Genomic DNA, 20,662 nt, shown 5'->3' on the forward strand with positions numbered 1-20,662 from the left:
GATACAAAAATGAAGCTGGTCCAAAATACATCCGACGGCCCATAAAAATTAACTTTTCCGCTTTAACTTTTGCATGAACAGTTGCCGAAATGATGGTATGTAAACAGTCGTAATAACGATGAGGATTCTCGACGTTGGCGAAGTTCGTCTCCACAATTTAGTAGTCATGAAATTTCGTGGCTGATCTCGTATGCCTGGCGCGTATTTGTCGGTAAATGTGTCTCGAGGTGTTCGATACGATAATAACGACGTAACCGATGCGACGGGTTGTCGTTCATGGTGCGAAGGAGAATAAGGCGCCACCGCACGAAGAGACAACAGAGCAACGCCGGTGACAAACAAAGTTTAGTTCGAGTCCTGGGGCTGAACCAAACTGCGTTTACCACTTGGAGTTAGCTCGGCGCGTCGCTTCTCCTGCATGTCGAGTCTACTCCTCGAGGTAACATTCGCACGAGTGAGGCGTTACCCTCTCGTATCAGCGAGGCACACGGATAGGTAACACTGCATAAGGTCGCCAGGCCAAGCCAAGCCAAGCCAAGCCAAGCCAAGCAAAGCCACGCCACGCAAACCTAACTTATTACTTCCCTTAACTTGTGGCATAAAGCCAGGCTCAGTCAGTCACCGGCTCGACCCCCGCGTAATGCGAATGCGAATGCGAATGCGAACGTGTCTATCGGCATAATTTTATTTTCACTCTCAGGGAGGTTTTGACCCTCTTTGTGCCGAGTTTGCGTTTTCGTTTCGGCGAGTCAAACTTTGCGCATTTGGCTTGTTCCTGAAAACGCCCAGGAACCTTGACTCCGAGCGTAGATTATAAATTTTATAGACAAACTTGACACGCTTCTACAACTTTGCGCAGAATCGTGACAACGCCGAAACAGTCGTTCCGATTGAACGCGATCAGCACTGAAGTTAACGAAACAGGGGTAAAATTCAACCGTCTAATTTCTCTTATCGCATTACATCTGCTTGGCCCTTTCCAAAGCGAAGTCGTATCAAGGAGTACGTATCGGGGGGGGGATCTAATCGCGGCTTGTCGTTACCCGGTTATACGTAATATTACAAAGTTATTATTGTCGGGGTAACGTTAACGTGTATGCGAAGGAAGGGTATATGACTATAGGTAATTGTGAATCGTCATCTTAAGCGAGCCCAGCGGTGAAAATAAGAGCGATCTTGCAATGGAAGAACACGATTGTTCCGACGCTGGAGAACGGAGCTAATTAAATCCGTTCCAGGTGTATCGCGTAATTATACATACGTACACTATATAAATATGTGTACGACTATGTGTAATATACGTATAGAGACACATTTGTCGAGTAATTTAACAAGAAACAGGTCACGGAGCTGCTTGGGAACAGCTACGCGGACTCGAGTTGTGTGGGTGCCCAGTTTCTCGCTGTTCTACCATCAGCCCAGCCGCAGTACGAATACAAATGCACCCTGTGCGGATCCGGTGCACGTTCAGCACCCCCAGATAGGGATGGAGAGAGCGAGAAAGGGATTTCAATTTCCCTTAGACGAGCCGTTATTATGACATATCCGAATTAATAATTAATTAACCATTTGTCACGTTCCGGTAGAGGCTGCAGACTTTCTGTCAAAGTATTCACGACCATTCTAACCATACTGCAATTGCTTTTCTTATTGTACCGCAACACCGTGCAAATACTCAGTCGATGAGGAAATCGGTGAAAAATAACTCTTTGTGCTGATTTAAACTTCACGTTTAATTAAGTGTGCAAATATTTGTGAAAATGATTACTGACGATTTTGGTACACTTGCTGCAGTTATATTGAAGCTGAGTGGTCCCCGGTATAGAAGCGTGCCCCAATTATTGTTCGCGGTAGAGGAGAAGACAACAATGACAAGGGGATTTAAAGACGCACGGAAAAAAAATACCTGGTTCGAAACACCGTACAAATTTAGTAACGAAATTCTAGTTATGTCAACCTGAAAATATAGTTGGTATTACTTAAACAGTTTAGTTACTTTAGACGGTGCGTTTGGTTACGGCGTCTAGTACGAATTGCCAGACAACTGCTTACAACCGTCTGCTTCGCACAGTGCGCGTCCCGCGCCCCCCTGCCCCCTTCCACCTTCGCCTTTTCCTTTCCGGTTCGCTGTATTTCGAGGCATCACGCATTTCCAGCCTATCCGTTGATGAACTCAATGTTTTTGGTTTACTATTTTACCGGAATCGAATGTTGATATCGATTTATCAGACTATATATGATCATATCAGGTTACATAAGGCCATATCGGGTAATGGAATCTAAGCATTTACAGCTAATCCGGCTACATATAGCTTTTTTATCTCGTCAATAGATCTTCTGAAACGGTCATATAGGACCTGATATTTCAATAATGTCAATAAAAAATTAAGTTTTAATACCTACATACAGCCAGGTATGTCCTCATATAATTTTGTATATTCTGATGAAATATTTTTTAATATAGAAATGTATGAGAATATCAGGGTATATATGTTCAAATCAGGCCATATAAAGTCATCCTTGGTGAAAAGAAACTCTGTCGTTTATTAATCGAGAATAAAAAGAAATTGAACTGAATTTTTCTTTTTCGATTCGCTATAATTTCAACTTTCAAATATCAAATCCATCTTCCAAATGCAGTTTCCGAGAAAAATTGATTTCTAATTTATTATACAGAGTCTGATCCATGATATCGTTTAAGTATATGGTATATTGGTATAATGTATTGTAGTAAGTTGAATTTTTATGTGTAATGTATTGCGTGATATTGTTTTATAACGTGAACGTCTGTGTTCCATCGGTATGAGTAACATTTAGCTATAGCCGTGTATAGTTTCATCTGCCCATACATTGTTCGATATGCCCACATACAGTTTGATCTATCCGTATAAGGCCAGATCTGGCCAATTTTATACACCTTCATGTTTATTAAGGTATACCGAAATCATTGTAGAAACAACCATGCCTTTTTCCGTGCGGCGATTTATAATTTGTTTTTGATCAGCTACTCGTTTTTAAATAAAGAGAGCATCCGATGCCGACGATTCCGGACTTATCGTGTATTAAATTTGATGAATTACGGCAACGAAACGACATGCCAAGTGCCAACCATTGGATAATGGCGTTGATGAGAAATGCTGTGCGAAGGATCATGACTGGAGAGGTGGAACAAGCACTATCGCAGTCATTCGTGTGGCTGCACACGAATGCTTGTAATGAAATTAATTCGGCGCCAACGACAAAGCGAACCATCCCGGATCGTAACAAACGTCGTATACGATATTTGATGACGATCAAATCAGAAACTGGCCAAATTAATAATACCGACGACGCTCTAGAGGGAGATTCCAATTCCGTTGATGCGATATATGGTAAAAGGAACGTGAATCGAAAGTACAATCGGAATCTGTTAAATGCTGTCAACTAAGCATGTTTGTTTTTTTACGGGAAAGATCAAACGTATCGAATCGAGTAACTAGATCAATTGAAAGGTATCGGTTCTGGGAAGATCTCTCGCAAATGCTGCAACGTTTCCCAGTAGTGGCCGCGATACCAGTGTCGATTAACTTTGAGTAAATCAGACACCAAGTAGTCAGATGCTCGCAATCACGGAATGGAAAATAAATGCCTGAAGGTATTCCCAGCGCATCCGCGAACGCTAATATCCGATGCAGTAATGAAATATTCAGTGATCAATGAACCCACGCTTTTATCCAGCAATAGATATACTTACGCCATAATAATTCCAGTAACGATCTATCAACTGCTCACAATTGTCATTGGTTGATAAGAATTATGAGAATAATAACTAGGGTCGGGACTAATAATGGACGCACACTCGGTTGAGACTTGGTCTCTTCATTTCCGACATCAGTGATTTTTGGATAGGGAAACGACGTGGAACTAGACCAGTGAGGATGAAGAACCGATTGAAAAAATTCATATTAATACCGGTTATAATTATTTTTGAACAATCTTGATTGTTTAACCGATCGTTTGTAATTCATGATTATTCTGTCAAAATGGAAAAATGACTACGCTTTCAGAAAAAGTACTCGGAAGATAAATCCAGAGTGATAAAGTGGAGTTTTTGACCAAGCAATTTATCAGAATTTAGCGTGATGCAAGGAATATTCGAAAGTTACTTATTTTGACTGCGAAAAGGTGAAATAAGTTATAGATGTAACGTTTTATGAACGCTTGAAAATAAAATAAAATAGACGAATGAAGAATAATACACAAAATAGTTTAAAATAGTGTCAAAAAGAGAATTTAATATTCAGACAATAACAATGAAAATATCTACGTATGAGAGATTAGAGCTTATCGACAATATTACATATTAAAGGGAGAGCGATTATAAATATTTGATCTGTGTGACTCGATTTATTAAGGAAATTTTCATTTTCTTCACGATAACTGTCGTCGAGATTTTATTGGTTAATTATTACCTAATCAGGATTTATTCCGTTATGTACACTTAACAAAATTCAGTTTCATATAAATATAAATACCACTTCTCTTCTTCGAATGCTTCGCTCGTATTTAGAATTCTCTTTCTTTCTCTCTATAGCTTCTTCTCACTCTCTGCCTCTTTCTTTTCTTTTTTCTCAACATATATTTACCTTAAGAATGATAAATCGTCACACAGGTGTCCAAAAAAAATGAGCTACAATAATCTTGGAGCTTAATTGAAGCAGCACAAACAAGGAATTCGGACGTCGTGATAAAATCGTTAAAAGACAATCGAGTACAGAAAACTAATCGGGACTTCCTCTAAAATTATACCAGTGTCTCCGACGAGTTACGGAATAGAGGAACAGCGTACGTTGGAGAATCATACAAGTATATAAGATTTGATAAAATCAGAGATAGTGACGTACAATCAGTGCGCGTGTTGAAAGTTTAAATTTCCTATAATCAAACTTTTTCACGAGTAACGCTAGTATGTCAGCATTAGGTTGGAGTAGAGATACGTGTTTCCGTAACTGCCAAATTAGCGCATTACCGAAGTTCTGAGAAAGTTTACAGGGTAGTAAATCCGTGCAGAGGTGTTCCACCTACCTTATTCAGACTCCGAGTGTTACGTACCAACCGCGTCGGCATTGTCGAGCAGCAGGCATCCGGATCCGTATGCACAAGTCATGCGACATACGAACCTTCGAGCTGTTTACCCCAATAGTTGGAGCCGCTTTGATGACCCTGGTGAAAAAATCTAGAGCCAAGAATCCGGACTTTGTCTTCCGCAGTTACCCGCACATCTCACATTCATCAGGCAAGAGGAAACTTGACGACGGGGGTTTCACTCGACCCCAAAGATACGCACGTACAAACGCACCGACAGATTGGCAGGGTGCGAGAAACTAGTTCACTCCCTCGGGCCTCGAGGCTTCTCTATCCAACTGTTTGTTTGGGGTGTAAGCCTTCTGAGTAACTAGATAATATAAGCTTGTACATACACAGCTATATACAACTATACATGCAGGCTCTTGCACATCCTGGTATCTGCTACAGAGTTGCTCCGCCGGAGTCGGTTTGACTTTGCGTGTGAGTCTATGCCAATGTTTGAGTTCCGTCTCGGATGACGCTTTGCACGATCCTCTGTCTCCCACTCTCAATCTCGCCCTTATCTGTCTTCTTCTCTCGCCCTCTCTCTCTCTCTCTCTCTCTCTCTCTCTCTCTCTCTCTCTCTCTCTGCCTCTGTTCATACTGCTACACAGAGAAAGTTTAGCCCGAGGACGTTGTGTCTTCGAGGATGATTTCGGCCTGTCTGTCGGTAAAGTCCAGACGTATGATTATATCCTAGTAAGGCAAAGTGGACTAACGTGGCTGACCGGTACAGACTTTACGGTGCCCAGACGATCACACGCATCTAAAATTTCGCCAATTAATGAGTTTTAGCAAAGTGAAGGTAAATTTAGAGTAACTCATTGCAAGTCAGCCTCTCGGCCTCCGATATTCGTGCAATATGGCTTGAAAAGACGTCTAGGATAGAATCGTCGAACCAACGCTTATCAAAAGGGGTAAAATTCGATCAAGTCCAATATTCGTTCTGACTCCTGATCACAACCACGTATTCCCGCTACTCAAACTTCACGGTTTAAATTTTTTTCCTCCCATAAGGGATCCACGCGGCTATCTCGCGAAAGGTAAGGGTGCGCAGTCTTTGAGTAATGAGGATGGCAGTCGCAGGTCAGCCGGAGGGTCGGAGTATGAGTTGTTTCCCGAGGTGGAAGAACGTTAACCGTCTCTTCCTGAGTATGGTAACGGTAGGAGAGAATTCTCTTCGAATTTGCGCACATACCTACCTATACCTAGAAAGGTACACGCTAGCAGGAGGGAGAGCCGACCTGCCGGAGAACTGGACGATAATCTGTTTAACCTAACTTCTGGACACGCGTAAGCACGCTCTAGATTAATGGAGTGAAATAATTCTGAGTATACCGTGGAGGTATACGCGCAGACCGTAAGTCACTTTTGACGAGGCTAAATAGCGCCACATTTGCGCGTGGCAACTTACGCGAATTTACATACACTAGCTCCAAATATATATCTGCACGCATATGTACACATACCCTACATACTAGGCGTACAAGTTTTGCGATAAATCCAAGGACCTCCCAACTTTCGGTATTTTGCAACAGCTGATGCAAAGAAGTCGGGAAGTGCCCTTCTACGAGTATAATATACCTACCCGACATTCGTTGGTATGTGCCGCGAAAGGTTTTGCCACATTACACCCGGTAGGCAGAACGTATCCCTACGCGAGCTGCAAATCCGTGGGGCTCTAATGATCCGTACTTGTTTCACCCTCGTGGTTAAGGGCGAAAATTCTTGTGAAAAAAATTAGTGTAGAAAATATCACTGACAATGAAAAAAGGCTACTCTCCGGGCGGTGGAACAAGAAAAACTTGAGCAGCCTCAGACATAAGAGTATAGTACTTCGTTTCTTCAATTCCACTGAATGATTAATAGATTATACGTTATACGTTGTAAAACAAAGATTGATCAATGTTAGCCTTCTAAACAATTACGTATCATTTCGATGGATCAGTTAGTTTGAAGAAGAAACCGAATGCGCAGAGTTTCAGAATATTAAAAACATTGAGATGAAACTTAAATTTGATACTTTGATCGCACTTTCGGCGACACAGAGCTGGACCCGACTTAACAGCCACCCCGAGAATTGCGGTGGGTAACCGATCCCTTTGTTATTTAAGCGAGAGTTCGTGCCAGCTATAAAACAGTATGAATAAAATGAGTAGGATAGAAATATGATAATAACAATAATCCGTGTAACAAGGCTGGAATGCTAAATGAATTGAAGATTAGGAGATTGCAGAACTGTGGCACAGTGGTCGGCTTATACGATGGTTGCGGTCCAAGGATCACTGCCCTTTTCCCCCGGCTCTGCTCTATCTAGACGTTGCGTTTCGGGGACAACATTGGATTTCCAAGGACGTGCAATTCGCGTTATACGCTTCCAAGAATACTGCGAGCCTAAATTTGAGTCTACAATTCTACGAGCCAGCTTCCAAAAAATTGTTGTCGTAACGAAGCATCGCGAGCTAGTCTCGGTAGAATTATACAAACATGAATTGACCATACAGGGACCCGAGTATCTACCCAGCGTCTGTTATTCCAGGGTCCGAATAAGAACGTTTAATATTTCGGCTACGAGAGGGGGGAGGGGGGAAGGTGCACGATTCCATTAGCAAAGTTTCAAGGCTTACACTTAAGAGTCGGTTTACCGACCTCTTCATTAGCACGTCGTAGCTTATTCATTCGATCCGTAGCCTCCGGGTCTTCGGCAAGCCAACGTTGTTATACTTATCTACGCTCGCATCGATCGACGGTACTATTTTATCTCGTCAAAAGCCAGGCACCAGGGTGTGAGTGGGTTTTACCCACGTCAGCTATCGAGTTACGCACACCAAAGAACGAACCGAAACCGAACGGATGTACTCGATACGATCATCGTTGGCGGCGACGAGGCGTCTTGGGAATCAAATTGTTAACCCGAACAGCGAGTCTCTCGTGTGGAACAACAGATACACCGAACTCGATACTACAGACTGGGTTGTGCACCGTGCGTGACAAATGTTCACGCGCTAAGCTCGCGAATCAATCGCACCGTACCTACGCCATTGTCCTTATAGCCTCAAATTGCACACTCCTGATCCTGCAGATGTCGCAAATCCAGCTATTCGAGATCTGTAACACCAAACTGGCGCTTGTTCACCCTTTTTGGATATATTTGCGAAGTGTTACATCTTTTTGCACAACGGGTTCCAGATGAAGGAGATCACGATTGAGGACGTAAACTGATCCGATCGTTACGTACCCTGAATCAGATTCAACCGTCAAGGGTGGCGGCTAATAGCCGTGGGTTAAATTTACAACTAACCGGTAGTGAATTTATGAGATCGCTTTTGGGAAAGGTGTAAATGTGGACTCTAATCCGAGCGAGCGCCGAAGAGATATCGACGGACGGATTTATTTCTGCATTGGACTCACGTCCGGCAGCCTCGGTTAATTTTCCCTTTTTCAACTCATACGATGCCACGATCCGGAATTTAACGCTCGTGTCGATTCCACGCACAAACACTGCTTTAGTTCCTCTGAAAAAACTATAAATTCCAAAATCTTTCAGTTCGTTCTTCGCTCCGTCGATCATCCCTTGTAACAAAAGTTCACCGCTGGCCTACTCAGATGACGGAATTAGAACCGCCAATCATAATTACGTTATGACCCTGCAACGGAGGAGCAGGTACGGGTTCGATACCCGAGGCAGATACCAGTGAATTATTCAATGCTGACCTTAATTTTCACAATTAGCGGCCGAAATTGTCGTGGATTGACAACCAACGCTACCCGGAAATTCTACCAAACACGTACCAAACTCTGTGACCCTACGCTTGTCACTAATCCGTTGACAAATTTAACGAAACTTATGGGGAAATCCCTAGGGAAAACTGACTAATTGTTACGCAATTTGCGTGCTATGTATCGCTGAATTTAATGCTTCCTGATTGCCGGAAAGTGAGAATCTAACCGTGAAAATACTGCGGAATGAAAACACATCAAGTCAAAAAATTTCATTCAATTTCAAGTAAAATTCTATACAAATCCTTGTGAAAATTAAGAATTTGGGAAATAATTGCATCGATTCATATACGTTTTACTCTTTTTGAGTGGAAATTATCGTACTCGAAAAAACGCAATCAAGCGCATTAAAGAATGTGAACGGTAGAAGAAGCCATTACACCACGAAAACTGATCACTTTACGATACGAGTGTCAATTCTTTTCAGGAGTCCTATGAGTTCTAGAATTTTTGAAAAATTTACAGTCAACGCTTATTGTTTGAACGTAAGAAACACATTTCACACAATTTATTCATAGGAAGTACATAGGTCCATTTTTCAGGGATATCAATTTGATCTCGTAAGGTTGAAGGGACACCGTTAGTCCAATTAGACTCCGTAAACAACTATTTTTTTCAGAAGGAATGATGCCATTTCAGCTCCCGTGGAGAAATTTGTTTACTTTCAATTTGTTTACTATTTACAAAATATCGATATAGATATAGTTTTTTTAATTCTCCTCAGCGTCTATAGTAAATAGACGACATCATCCGCGTTAAATTTTTCTTTAGATATTCGCACACGTATTGTGAAGAGAACAGTGCTTCGTGTAGAAAAATTACGACAACAAACTGGTATTACTGAAAAATGAATCCATGTGCTGACCTACATATGGCCCACTAATTAATTATATAAAATGTTTAAATGACAACCGTGAACCATGAATTCTTCGAATCCATCAAAACTTACAATCAGAGTTCAGGACATTTGCGTCATAAAATAATCAGTCTTCGCGACATACTGTTTTTGTTGAACTCTGGGCTCGACGATCTCTGTTTTCCATAAACGAAATCGGATCAGACGTGTGCTTCTGCCCATCGAAGGTGGTGATGTTATCGAGTGAGGCAGAAGGGCAGAGGGTTCGGTAACCTCGACCCGGAGGAAAAACTCCTTGGTTTTTCCTCGTTGTTGGATTAATGTTGGGCGTTCGGCGTTACCGCGGAGCGTTCTTTCACTCGAAAATAGGAAATCAGGGCTGGCACCCCGACGCCAAGAATCAGGAGGCGAGAGTCAGAGCTCGGTCGAATGGAGTAGGTACGAGAGTAACCCACTTAGGGCTTTCAGTGACCCTCTGAAATATATACACCCAGCCTACTCTCGACCCTTGCCCCCTTCTCGCCCCCGAAAACCTCCAACACCTTTACGCGTCGTCCCATAGAGCCGGTCCCGCACCAGGGACCACCTTTCCTCCATCCCGCGCATTCCGCCAGTCCCCGGGTTGCCTCATAGGTACATCGAAGGCACAACGACCATTGACCGATCCCAACATCAATCTCTGCTCACCCAAACTCGGGCCGGAAGTCAGAAGCTTTTTTCCCTGTTTCGCGAGGGGCGACGAGGGGCGGGGAAGGCGGTCGGCCCACCGAAAGCCTCCGCAAGTTTACACGCTTAACGGACATAAGCTTTTACGAGAAAGTATATTTCTTTTTCCTACCCAAAACCTTTCCCTGCCGATCGCCGCACCTTTGCCAACTTCTCCGACGCGCGACGGCCACTAACGCGATCATTAATTTCCACATTCAAATACCACATCGCGTTTGACAACATTTGACACGGTACTACACACTGCCAGAAATATAGACACGCGAAGCTGGACTATAAAAGTTCACAGGTCTTGACATTTTTGGGGTAAAATTGTTCCAAGAATCCCAAACTTTCGAGACAAAAGTTAATCGTGTCTCCTCCATACTGATTAACTTGTCATTAACTCCAATTGCCAACGTTCGATTATGAAAGTTTTCAAAACTAAATCCTAAAGCAGAAAGAATTGTGATAAAAAAAATTAAATCCGCAAAATTAGTTACTCCGGCAGATTGATGAAGAAATTAAAAACTTCAAAAGCTAGCGACATGTATAAAAAAGTCAAGCAGCAAGTGCATCAAATTTAGATCCGACACCAGTTTCTTAATATTTCCATTAAATATTGTTGAACCCGCGACATCTTCGATAGCAAATTTCAGTGTTTAATTATAATAAATTTGATATTGTCTTCCAGCGTTATTGAACGTTGTACGTCGTGTTTCTCTTAATATCTCAAGAATCTTATTGCAAAAGACATAAACACCTACATAAAAAAAAGTTTTAATAATTTTTTTGTCATCCTACCGAAACTTTTAACGAAGCATTTGCCGCTGCATAAGAGCAAACTATTAAGAAATTACAGCATTAATTTCGAGAGAACAGGCGAGGATGAACTTCGATTTCTAAATAACGTTCAAGGTTTTGTGACAGGGTCTGTCGGGGATTGAAACGTCCACGCGTCTGTCCTGGATACATTTAAGTGCGAGGTTGCACTTTTCGCACTTGCAGCTTTGGCAGATGACGAAATGTCGTACGGTACAAGCAAACAGCGAATGGATGCATCTATTTCTGGTGAATACGATAGTAGGCAGTGTCAGTTTTCGTTCTTGACTGCACAAATTTGCCCCCCAGCTGTATATCATCGTTACAGGTACATGCGGGGAAAATATTCAGACGTAAGTTTTTCTCTCAGAATAAAGTGCCCGGAGTTGAAACGTGACTGGAGAGAACTGGTTTTATTGTAGCGAATAGAGAAAAAATAGAAGAAGGAAAAAGGTGGCGCTTTGTTCGAAATCAGGAATTTCATGGGTTTCAGAATCACGAGCCAGTCGAGGGCCGCGAGCCGCGGAATTAACGAGCCATAATACGAACGAAGTAGCGCCAAGATACAATTGAATCAGTCTTGACTTAATGAATCGAAAGATATAAATTAAGGGTGTCCAGGGGCAAAAAAGCAGGGTGAGATGGAGGGGTAACGATCTCAGGCAATATACAATAGAAAATTAGTATCACTGCGGTGGTATATACTATATATATATATACATATTCTACTATATGGGAATGATCCTTTCAATGGAACAACAGGTCGCTGTAGACGCGTCATTTATCTGCAAGAGGCCGGGGCCCCGCACGATGCGAACGTACGACGTTTTCCCCATGAAATACATAAATTCCCACGACAAAATGAAATAAGGAACAGAGCTGGGGTAAAGTTGGGGCCATTCGAGTAAGATAAAGCAACGAAGAATATTGGCTTCGGCGGCCGGATCCCTCCCTCCGACTCCCGAGAAAGCACCGTACAGGAAAAAAGACCCGGGAATCGACGCCGTCACCCTCGGCGTGCGCCTAGGCGTCTCGCTGCGACCCCGGCGGGGAGGGGGATGGGCACCCCAGCTTAAGCTTCGGGGTTGAGCCGGTAACGTGATCAAGCCAGCCTCTCGGAGAGCCTCTAAACTGATTTGTCTTGCCATACCCTGCTGCTATACACGCGTGCACAAGACGGAAGGATTATACGCCACGTACCCGACTCTCACTCCTTTCCTCTCTGCATGTTAAGAGATACTCAGTCGTGTTTCAACTGCAAGTTTCTGCTACGTCGTCGCGTCTCTCTCGCTCTGGCTCTCTTTCTCTTTTCACGTTTATTCTTCTTATTTTTGAGATTCGTCAAATTATATGCTGCACTAATTTCACGGTGAAAGTCGTTTGTAATTGAGCATTATGTGACGAGGGAGTAAAATCGACTTTTATTCCCGTGTTACACATAGGACTTTATTTGCGACTCAATTCTGGCCGCGATATTTATTTGAAAATTGGAACTTTTAAATTGGCCTCATATTTCCCGCAAATGCGTTTTAGGGAAAAATATGCCAATCTCAACCCGCTTTTGAAGTAAAAAAAATTTACTTTATGGTCGAGTTGGGAATAAAACAAATTTCCATATCAATTTTTATCGTGTTCGACAAATTAAAATTTTTGTTTTTTATTATCTACATTAGCACAAAAACCACTATAGTTAAACGCAAAATTCTTATACTTGTTTATACCTGAATATGAATTCTGTTTATTTCTTCAAATTTACAAAAACATAACCGAGTTTCTAATCTTTCAACTTTAAGGACTCTCGCCCTACTTTCGTATTCAACAACCTGTACTTCCCAAATAATGAATGAATAGTGGTTGACTTGCTATTAAAAAAGGTGCAGAACAAAGCAATACTCTACTGATATTAATTATTTACAGAGTAATGTTAGTAGAACGGTTGAATAATCGGTACTGTAAATAGTTAATTCGTGAGGTTATTGGAATTTCTAGTTTATATTTTGGTCTCGTGTCTGGGCAACTTGTCATTTGTTACTAAGGAGATTAAGGAAAGACGAAAAACAACGAGTTTCACTTAATAGCACTGTGCCACCTGTCACAAGCTGCAGCAGCAAAGCTCACGTTAAACTAAATGGCCCTCTGATTGCACACAGACGGTATGAGCGCTGCCCGCGTTTTACTCGAATGAAACGATAACAACAATAACAATAGTTACCGCTTGAGTTAAAATTACTAAAAAATAATAGTTTTAAGCGTTAATCCCCCCACACAGATTCGCCCCAGCTATACGTACTCACATTACGCACGCAAACTTTATAAACGCATCGACGATATTATACACTATCCTAGAGGTTACGCATCCAAAATGCCAAACTTTTCTTCTTACGAATAGAATCTTCAAGCATTTAACGATCAAAATGTGCCTGTCCGTTAAATCTATCAGCAAAATAATACTCGTGCAGTTCTGGTGCTCTGATGTAATTGTCGCTGCAGTTTCACTTTCCCGATTCCAGTATGGCTTAACGACCAAAGTATAGCTGACATCATTTTATGAATAATATTTTCTAAGAAATTGAACAAAGAAGTGTTGTTTTGCATGCTTACGGTGTAACGGAGATGGTTTCAAGATCTTTTAAAACTGTGGTCTTCCCGAGCGCGTCTCAAAGACTTTCGAGAGCATTTTCATTTTCCGCATTTACGCGAATCATCCAAACCCGGACCCGATAATCGTTGCTCATGAATTGTCAGACCAGCTAATATATAATATGCAAAACAGGTCGTGGCATACATCCGGGAATCTGGGGATAATATCTCGGAGTGATTTTGGTAGGAAGCCAAAGTGAGAGTGTAATGCACTCTGAACTCGGTAGCCAAAAGTTTGTACGCATTTGGCTAGCTGGTTGGTTGGTGCAACTGGGGTAATGCGAGATTACACAATATCATGGTTACGCCTCACTCAAAGTAGGTACAATTAACCCTGCAGTAATATTGTTATTATTATTTTTTTTTCCACACCGCCTATACGACGCCACAAAACCGCTTTTCGGAATAATGATTTCAACCCAGTTATACACACCGTGTGCCTGGTCTGTAACCATGTGTGATTAAATCCATCCAATTAAATCCTGCAGGTATGTGTAACAACCGAAAGCACTGCGCTTAATTGTTCGGACTTGCGTGTACCGTGATTATGCCTCTTTATACTTCAGCCGGAAGTGATCATACCTCGAATGATTTCTTGATTTTAATTGAAATTTGTTTATCCGATCATGAGCACCGAACGGAAAAAACACTGCAGTCTTATCTTAAAAGAAAATTTTCAAACGTCAGTCAAATATTACGGCATGATTCGTGTGATGATATCGAAGGTGAAAAATATGTTTCGAATTCGTTAAATTGTTCAATTTACTACAGATCGTTTGGTAGATTAAGAAGCTATCCACCATTTGGCTAATTAAATTATAGCTCATTATTTGGAACTACCAGTTATTCAATAAGCCCCGGATTTTATTCAAGGATCTCTGACATTTAAATAAAGCTGTTTTAACCAAATAATAATTCATTTTCCACATAGGCGTGCGTGTAATATTTTTAAGTAAAAAGTCGCAATATATATTCATACTTGAAAAATCGCAATATTTTCCTCACGTTTAGCTTTCGATTTTATATATAATACTATCGGGATTCCTGGCGGCTGAGTCGCAACCTTATCTCTCTACAGAAACACACACACACATGCGCACACGTCATGCATACATATTTATGCGTAAGTATTATACATTATGTTGGAATATATAATATATATCTACGCGAATATCCGATACACGAAGAGATGATATTGGATATGATTTAATACTCGCGTTTCCACCACCTCGGTATATTATATATTCCGAAATCCAAATACGTTCCAGGGAATTGAGTCACGATTTAGGTAACTTTATGCTTTCAGGTTATGTGGACCTGTCTGATCGAGCCAGATACTCAATGAAATTCCCTGGTTTATTTCCATTTCAATGCGATCAAATTTTCGACAATTCGTTAGGCTTTACCAACGATATTTATCATACATGTATAGAGAAAATTTTCCTCCGCGACTTTACCGCCAAGAAACTCCGGTTCCGGTTGATAAAATAGTAAGCATGCTTTGAAACTTCCGGTTAAACAGCGGGAAATGCAGTTTATTCTGTTCCCTTCATAATCAATAATCCCACGAAATTAACGTTAGATACGTGAGGGGGTCAAATATTATGTGCATGAAAAAATCACATACATATAATTAATCTTTACCACCGACCAATAGCAATCGGTATTGTTAATTAGGAGAGTGGAACGACTACCCGAAGTAATTAAAATTTCCAATCATCAGCCGATAATTGTTATATTTTCGATTCGTTGTATAAAACAATGATATAATTGAAAACGGAATAACGATATTTGTGCGACATAGAAATGTGCCAGTTGTTATAGGTTATATTATATGGTCCAACTGTGAAGTTGAATTTTACGAATATATCATATTTGTACATCGTAATAAATCATGTATACATTTCTAATATAAAACCGTGCTCGCATTATTGATGAGGGATTGATTTAAGAAAGCGAGAAAGAGAGAGGGAGTAGGAAAATAAAAGCAAACTGTTGTTCTCCGATTGGAAAACCATATTTGCAGCCCCCGAGGGATAAAGGGTCGCGGCGAAGTGGCTCGGATACTTGTATGAAACGGTGGAAAGACGATATTCTTCACCTTATTTTTATACGGTATAATGCCGCATATTGTTCAAGGGTCGTTTTGTCCGTATCTCGTTTGGGGAGGACGAACGCCGTTAGGGGGCGGAGGAAATCTCGCGTTTCAACAGGTCTCCGCAGCTCGTGGGACTTGGTGTTTGATCTTTTGATTGAATCATACAGCCAATAACTGACCACCGTTTGAACCGGGAGACTTCCACCCCCCTGGGAAATATCTGCAACCCCCTAATGCCTCGCCTCCGGCAGATTTACTCGCTCTTCAGCCACTTTCCGAATATACAGTACGCTCGATCACCCTCCAGTTTTACAAGAGCGAAAATTCCCACGGATCAAAACTGACCCTCAAGATTTCTTCAGAGGAAACTCGCCTCATATGGGAAATCACCCCATTCGTATACTTCCGATTAGCCCAACTTGAATGTCTTTCAACGTCAGTTATGGCAGACGTTGAATTTAAAGAAATCTCCATTAAACTTCGGATTACCTCCCGAAGTGTCGACAAACTTAAAACAATTTTGGAAAGACTTAGCAAGAGTTCGTACAATATTCTCATGGATTTGAAAGTCCTTCGTGAGACTTCCCGCAGGGTTCCATGAGGTTTCGCGAGGTCTCGCGTGTTATTTTTAAGTTTTACCGAATTTTGAAATACGTTCTCATGCCACAACGCGGACTTGGAGAGACTTGAAACAATAAACTTGAGAAGTAATTCAACCACCTAAGGGATTACGAAAAAACCTCTCGACATTGTAAGAGGCACTTGATAAAATTTCTGCCTATCTAAAACGGCGCAGTTCTTGCAAATTGCTCACCTGTAGGTAGGCTGCTTCTGCAGGGGTATGACCATCAGCGAAAGGGGGTGACTAATTTGAACAAACATACGGGAGTGTACCGACTACCTTCGTTTATTGGAATAATACGCAGGGGGCAGTTACGTCGACCTAAGAAGAACAGTTGGACTCTAATCCTCGCAATTTTTCACCCAAATTACCTAGCAATTTGCCCGGTAAGAGAAGTGGCTAGAGGCCGTTCTGGTATGACGAACGACTCTATTAGCGGTAATTCGAGTTAAACTATGTTTGGCCTCTGTGGCTCAGCTACATCCCCATCCCCCTGCTTCTCGACCCTGGTACACAGAGGGTACCACAAACCTGCGGTATTCTGTAGTAACCAACCGATAAGCTGCAAGTTACTGTCTATGACACTCGCAGCTCAAAGGCAACAGATGATCGTCCTAAACCGAATTCGAATCGATCTTACGTTCGGCGTTTTTTCCGCGTTCTTATCAAGCGAGAAGGAATCTACTTGTAGGCCAGCGAATTGGAAAGCAAGCGGATGCCTTTTTCAGGGCGAAGGATAGCGGACGTGAATGAGGTGAAAAAACTCGGGATAACCGATTATTTGGAAGAGAGGCTGGAGCAAAGCCGTGGGATCGGTACGGCTTTTCGGATTTGTATCCACGCGGTTATAGCAGGTCGCCAATGGTACTAATCTTTTGGTTGTTTCTTGGTGTGTCCGGCGGAGAATCGGACCCTACAAAGCCTGAAATATTTAGCGAACAAACCACGACCACCGATCCGTTTCGTTGAAGCATGCGAAAGATTATTGTCCAAAGACAGAAAGAACCAGCCGACGATACACGGCACGAAGAAATTTTTATTTTTTTTTTAATTTCAAAGCAATAAAAGGAACCTAAAATAAAGAAGAGTGTCAAAAGTAAAAGTTTATTCACTGAGTTGAACTTTTAAAGACTGTTTCGATGCTTTTACTTTCCAAACGTCTCCTTTCTCTTGACATTCAATGAAACCGTTTATCTGGTAATGGTTTGAATTCGGTAGAAAATAGCGGACAAAAATGGTTGTAACATGTGTACACACCGCGAACTACACCAACGATTATTTGTTCCTAACTGTGATATACTGATGAAATGAGAAAAATGCCTACAACTTCGAAATCGATTTTTGACAAGTGCTAAGGTTCCCTGGTCAGGTTTGATCAAACAAGATCTTGTTTCCACCTGAAGTTTTTGTAAAAAAAAAAACGAAAAAAAAGCACAGAATTTAATATCAAATATCTGAAGAGCAGGACAATAAGAGGCTGCGGAAGAAGCGGCTGTCTAAGAACGAGAATAAGAATTAGGGTGAACTAATCAAGCAAAGTGGCCACAGATTGAGTTGGCTCGCTCGGATAACTTAGTTGACTTAGTAACTCCTGGCGAAGAAGTACGTCTCGCAGTCAATTGGTTCAATACACACATATACCAGCGCGTCAAAGAACTCAATCGCGAACAACATTAGCCGAATGAATTATGACTTATAACACGAAGAGTTTCTAGCGAGGATTAAAGTTACTGATGTAAAAGCGTACAGGAGAAAAGGTTTCAGATCCTAGTTGGTTTACGAGCTGAAAACACTTGTACTAGTTTTGGTACTATCTGTCCGCCTCGGCGTTGAACGCCTGACCGAATCGATATATGGGTCAATAATTCTTGGAACGTCAGACGTCCTCCTGGCTCATTCTTGCGTTATTTGACTATTCCTTTCCTCCGCCGCCTCTCAGAAATTGATATCGAGAATCGTGCTGGAATCCGAAAAGCCTTTGGATTAAAGGCTTTCATTAAATAGAAGCCTCCCGAAGAGTGCCGCAAGGGTAGACGGCTGGCTCTCTCTCTCTCTCTCCCTCTCTCTCTCGGATCTCCCTCGCCTTGCAGCTTTCCTCAACCTATTTCGTTCCCGTAGCGTTACCTTATCCCACCTCGGATCTCCCTTCTCCTTTTCCCACCCACAACTCGGAGATGCGCTCCTGCAGGATCTATCTTCGAGGTTTTAATTTTGCGACCAAGCTTTTTATGGTCACAGGGTATAATTACCAGCCTCGGGGGCGGCGGCGAGCGGGCTAAGCTGAATATTTCACCCTCTGTGTGGGCTATGAGAAAATAAAAACAATCGGTGCACGAACCCGGACGGGGATGGGGCAGAGTTGCGCTGTTGCTATGGGCAGGCGGGGATTAGGACGAAAGTTATGTCAGGCATTTTGCGGCAGGCATTAAGCTTTGCATAAGTTTTCCATCCTGCTGTGCTGGCGTTAACTAGCTACTATTTCTTAACCTGCCACCGCTCTAGCTTAACACTGATTACTATACCCCGCACTAATTTGCAAACGAGTACATATTATACACCTTCATGTTTTCACCCAGAACCCCTTGGTACTCGCTGCTTTATAATCTCTCTCTCTTGCGGCTACAGTCAATACGTCAGGCTTTCCCCTGTGACTGTCCATTCGCTAATTCTCTCTTCCTCCCCTTTTCCTTGCCATACGAAAACTGTGCTCTGCCATTATTCGAATTCTTGAATCACTCCATCTTCACCTTCGTGTCCTCGTAAATAAAAAAAAATACAAGCAAATCGGTAAAGGTACCCTATATTTTTAAACGATTCGTCGAGAACAAATAATGTCGAAACATGCTCACTGCAATCGACGATTAACGATAGACATTCTTATTTTTCAGAATGCCGAGGGGACAGGTGGATTGGTCGAGCGAGTCCGTAACGTCGAACAACATCGTTCGTCAAACGGTTTCGAATTCCGCAGTCGCGGGTCCGTCGGGTGGAACGAGTACGAGGAATACCGAGTCTACCACCAACTGTAGCGGGTTTAGATTAGGGGTATACGGATGGAGAAAAAGATGTTTGTACTCTTTGGTGCTGTCGTTGATGGTGATGGTGATACTGAACATGGCGCTGACGCTCTGGCTGTTAAAAGTCATGGAGTTTAGCTCGGTGAGTACATTCAAGTTTCTCTGTCTCCTCTTATCCCATTATGATTCAGAAATTATAAGAACCACTCGAAGGAGCGACGCGCCGCGGAAGAAGTTTCTAAAATAGAACTGAAACCGTCTCGTATTAAACTTCGGTCGCTTTTCACTCCTTCACGCCTGCAACGTCAAGGAAGAATGTTGCGAGTCATAGGCTCGGTGATTCTCTTTTGAACGCGCGGCCGTATCACCGCAGCGAGCTGAGTCGTTTCACCAAGTATTTTTAGAAGTTGAGAGGAAGAGTTCCGGAGAAACTTGGGCCGCTGGTAAGCGATGGAATTTCTCTACAAGTGAAACTCGCTATACATAGGTATACATTTAGGTATTCGGGGTGTAGTTCAGTTCTTCGAAAGCCTCGAACTTATACGCTTGCGGAGTTGCGATACGTGGGTAGGTGTATAGGCGCATCTTTTTTTGCCAAATTGTTTCTCGCATTTTTGCCAATCCGCTTTGTGTAGTAGGCGAGAAAAAAGAGATCAAATTACCACCTGGTCGGCTACGCTTTGCGGAAGTGAACTTTTTTTTGGAACTTTTAAAGTGAGTTATCAAAACGAAAAGATGAAACCTTATTCGAAAAACGTGTTGTTCCAAGCATAAGTTGTGACGTCTGAACGACTTGGCAAATGTTCCTTTTCTTTCCATTCGGTTGTTCCTTCTTTTTTACATAGGTCATCTTCGAGAGTAAACATCAACCCGGGAGGCGAGTTCTTTTTGACAAAACGGGCTTATTAAATCATCTTATCTCATTCTATGATAAAACTCCTGAAAAGCCGCCGTGATATCGAGGATCCAGGGAGCGGGCGGATGGGAACGGAGAAATCGTTTGTAACTTCGGACAG

General features: G+C 42.1%; 1 protein-coding gene across 6 annotated transcripts in view; it reads left to right on the top strand.

Annotated features, from left to right (window-relative positions):
- The window catches only part of LOC124184208 (delta-sarcoglycan), a 166,102-nt gene that overhangs the window by 132,197 nt on the left and 13,243 nt on the right, over nucleotides 1-20,662 (top strand). For all 6 annotated transcript variants that reach the window (XM_046573635.1, XM_046573639.1, XM_046573640.1 and 3 more), the window contains one exon: nucleotides 19,518-19,788. In XM_046573635.1, the coding sequence (XP_046429591.1) occupies nucleotides 19,518-19,788 (271 nt within the window). The remainder of the gene's footprint in view (nucleotides 1-19,517; nucleotides 19,789-20,662) is intronic.

This window comes from Neodiprion fabricii, chromosome 6 (genome assembly GCF_021155785.1).
Source record: "Neodiprion fabricii isolate iyNeoFabr1 chromosome 6, iyNeoFabr1.1, whole genome shotgun sequence".
NCBI lineage: Eukaryota > Metazoa > Arthropoda > Insecta > Hymenoptera > Diprionidae > Neodiprion > Neodiprion fabricii.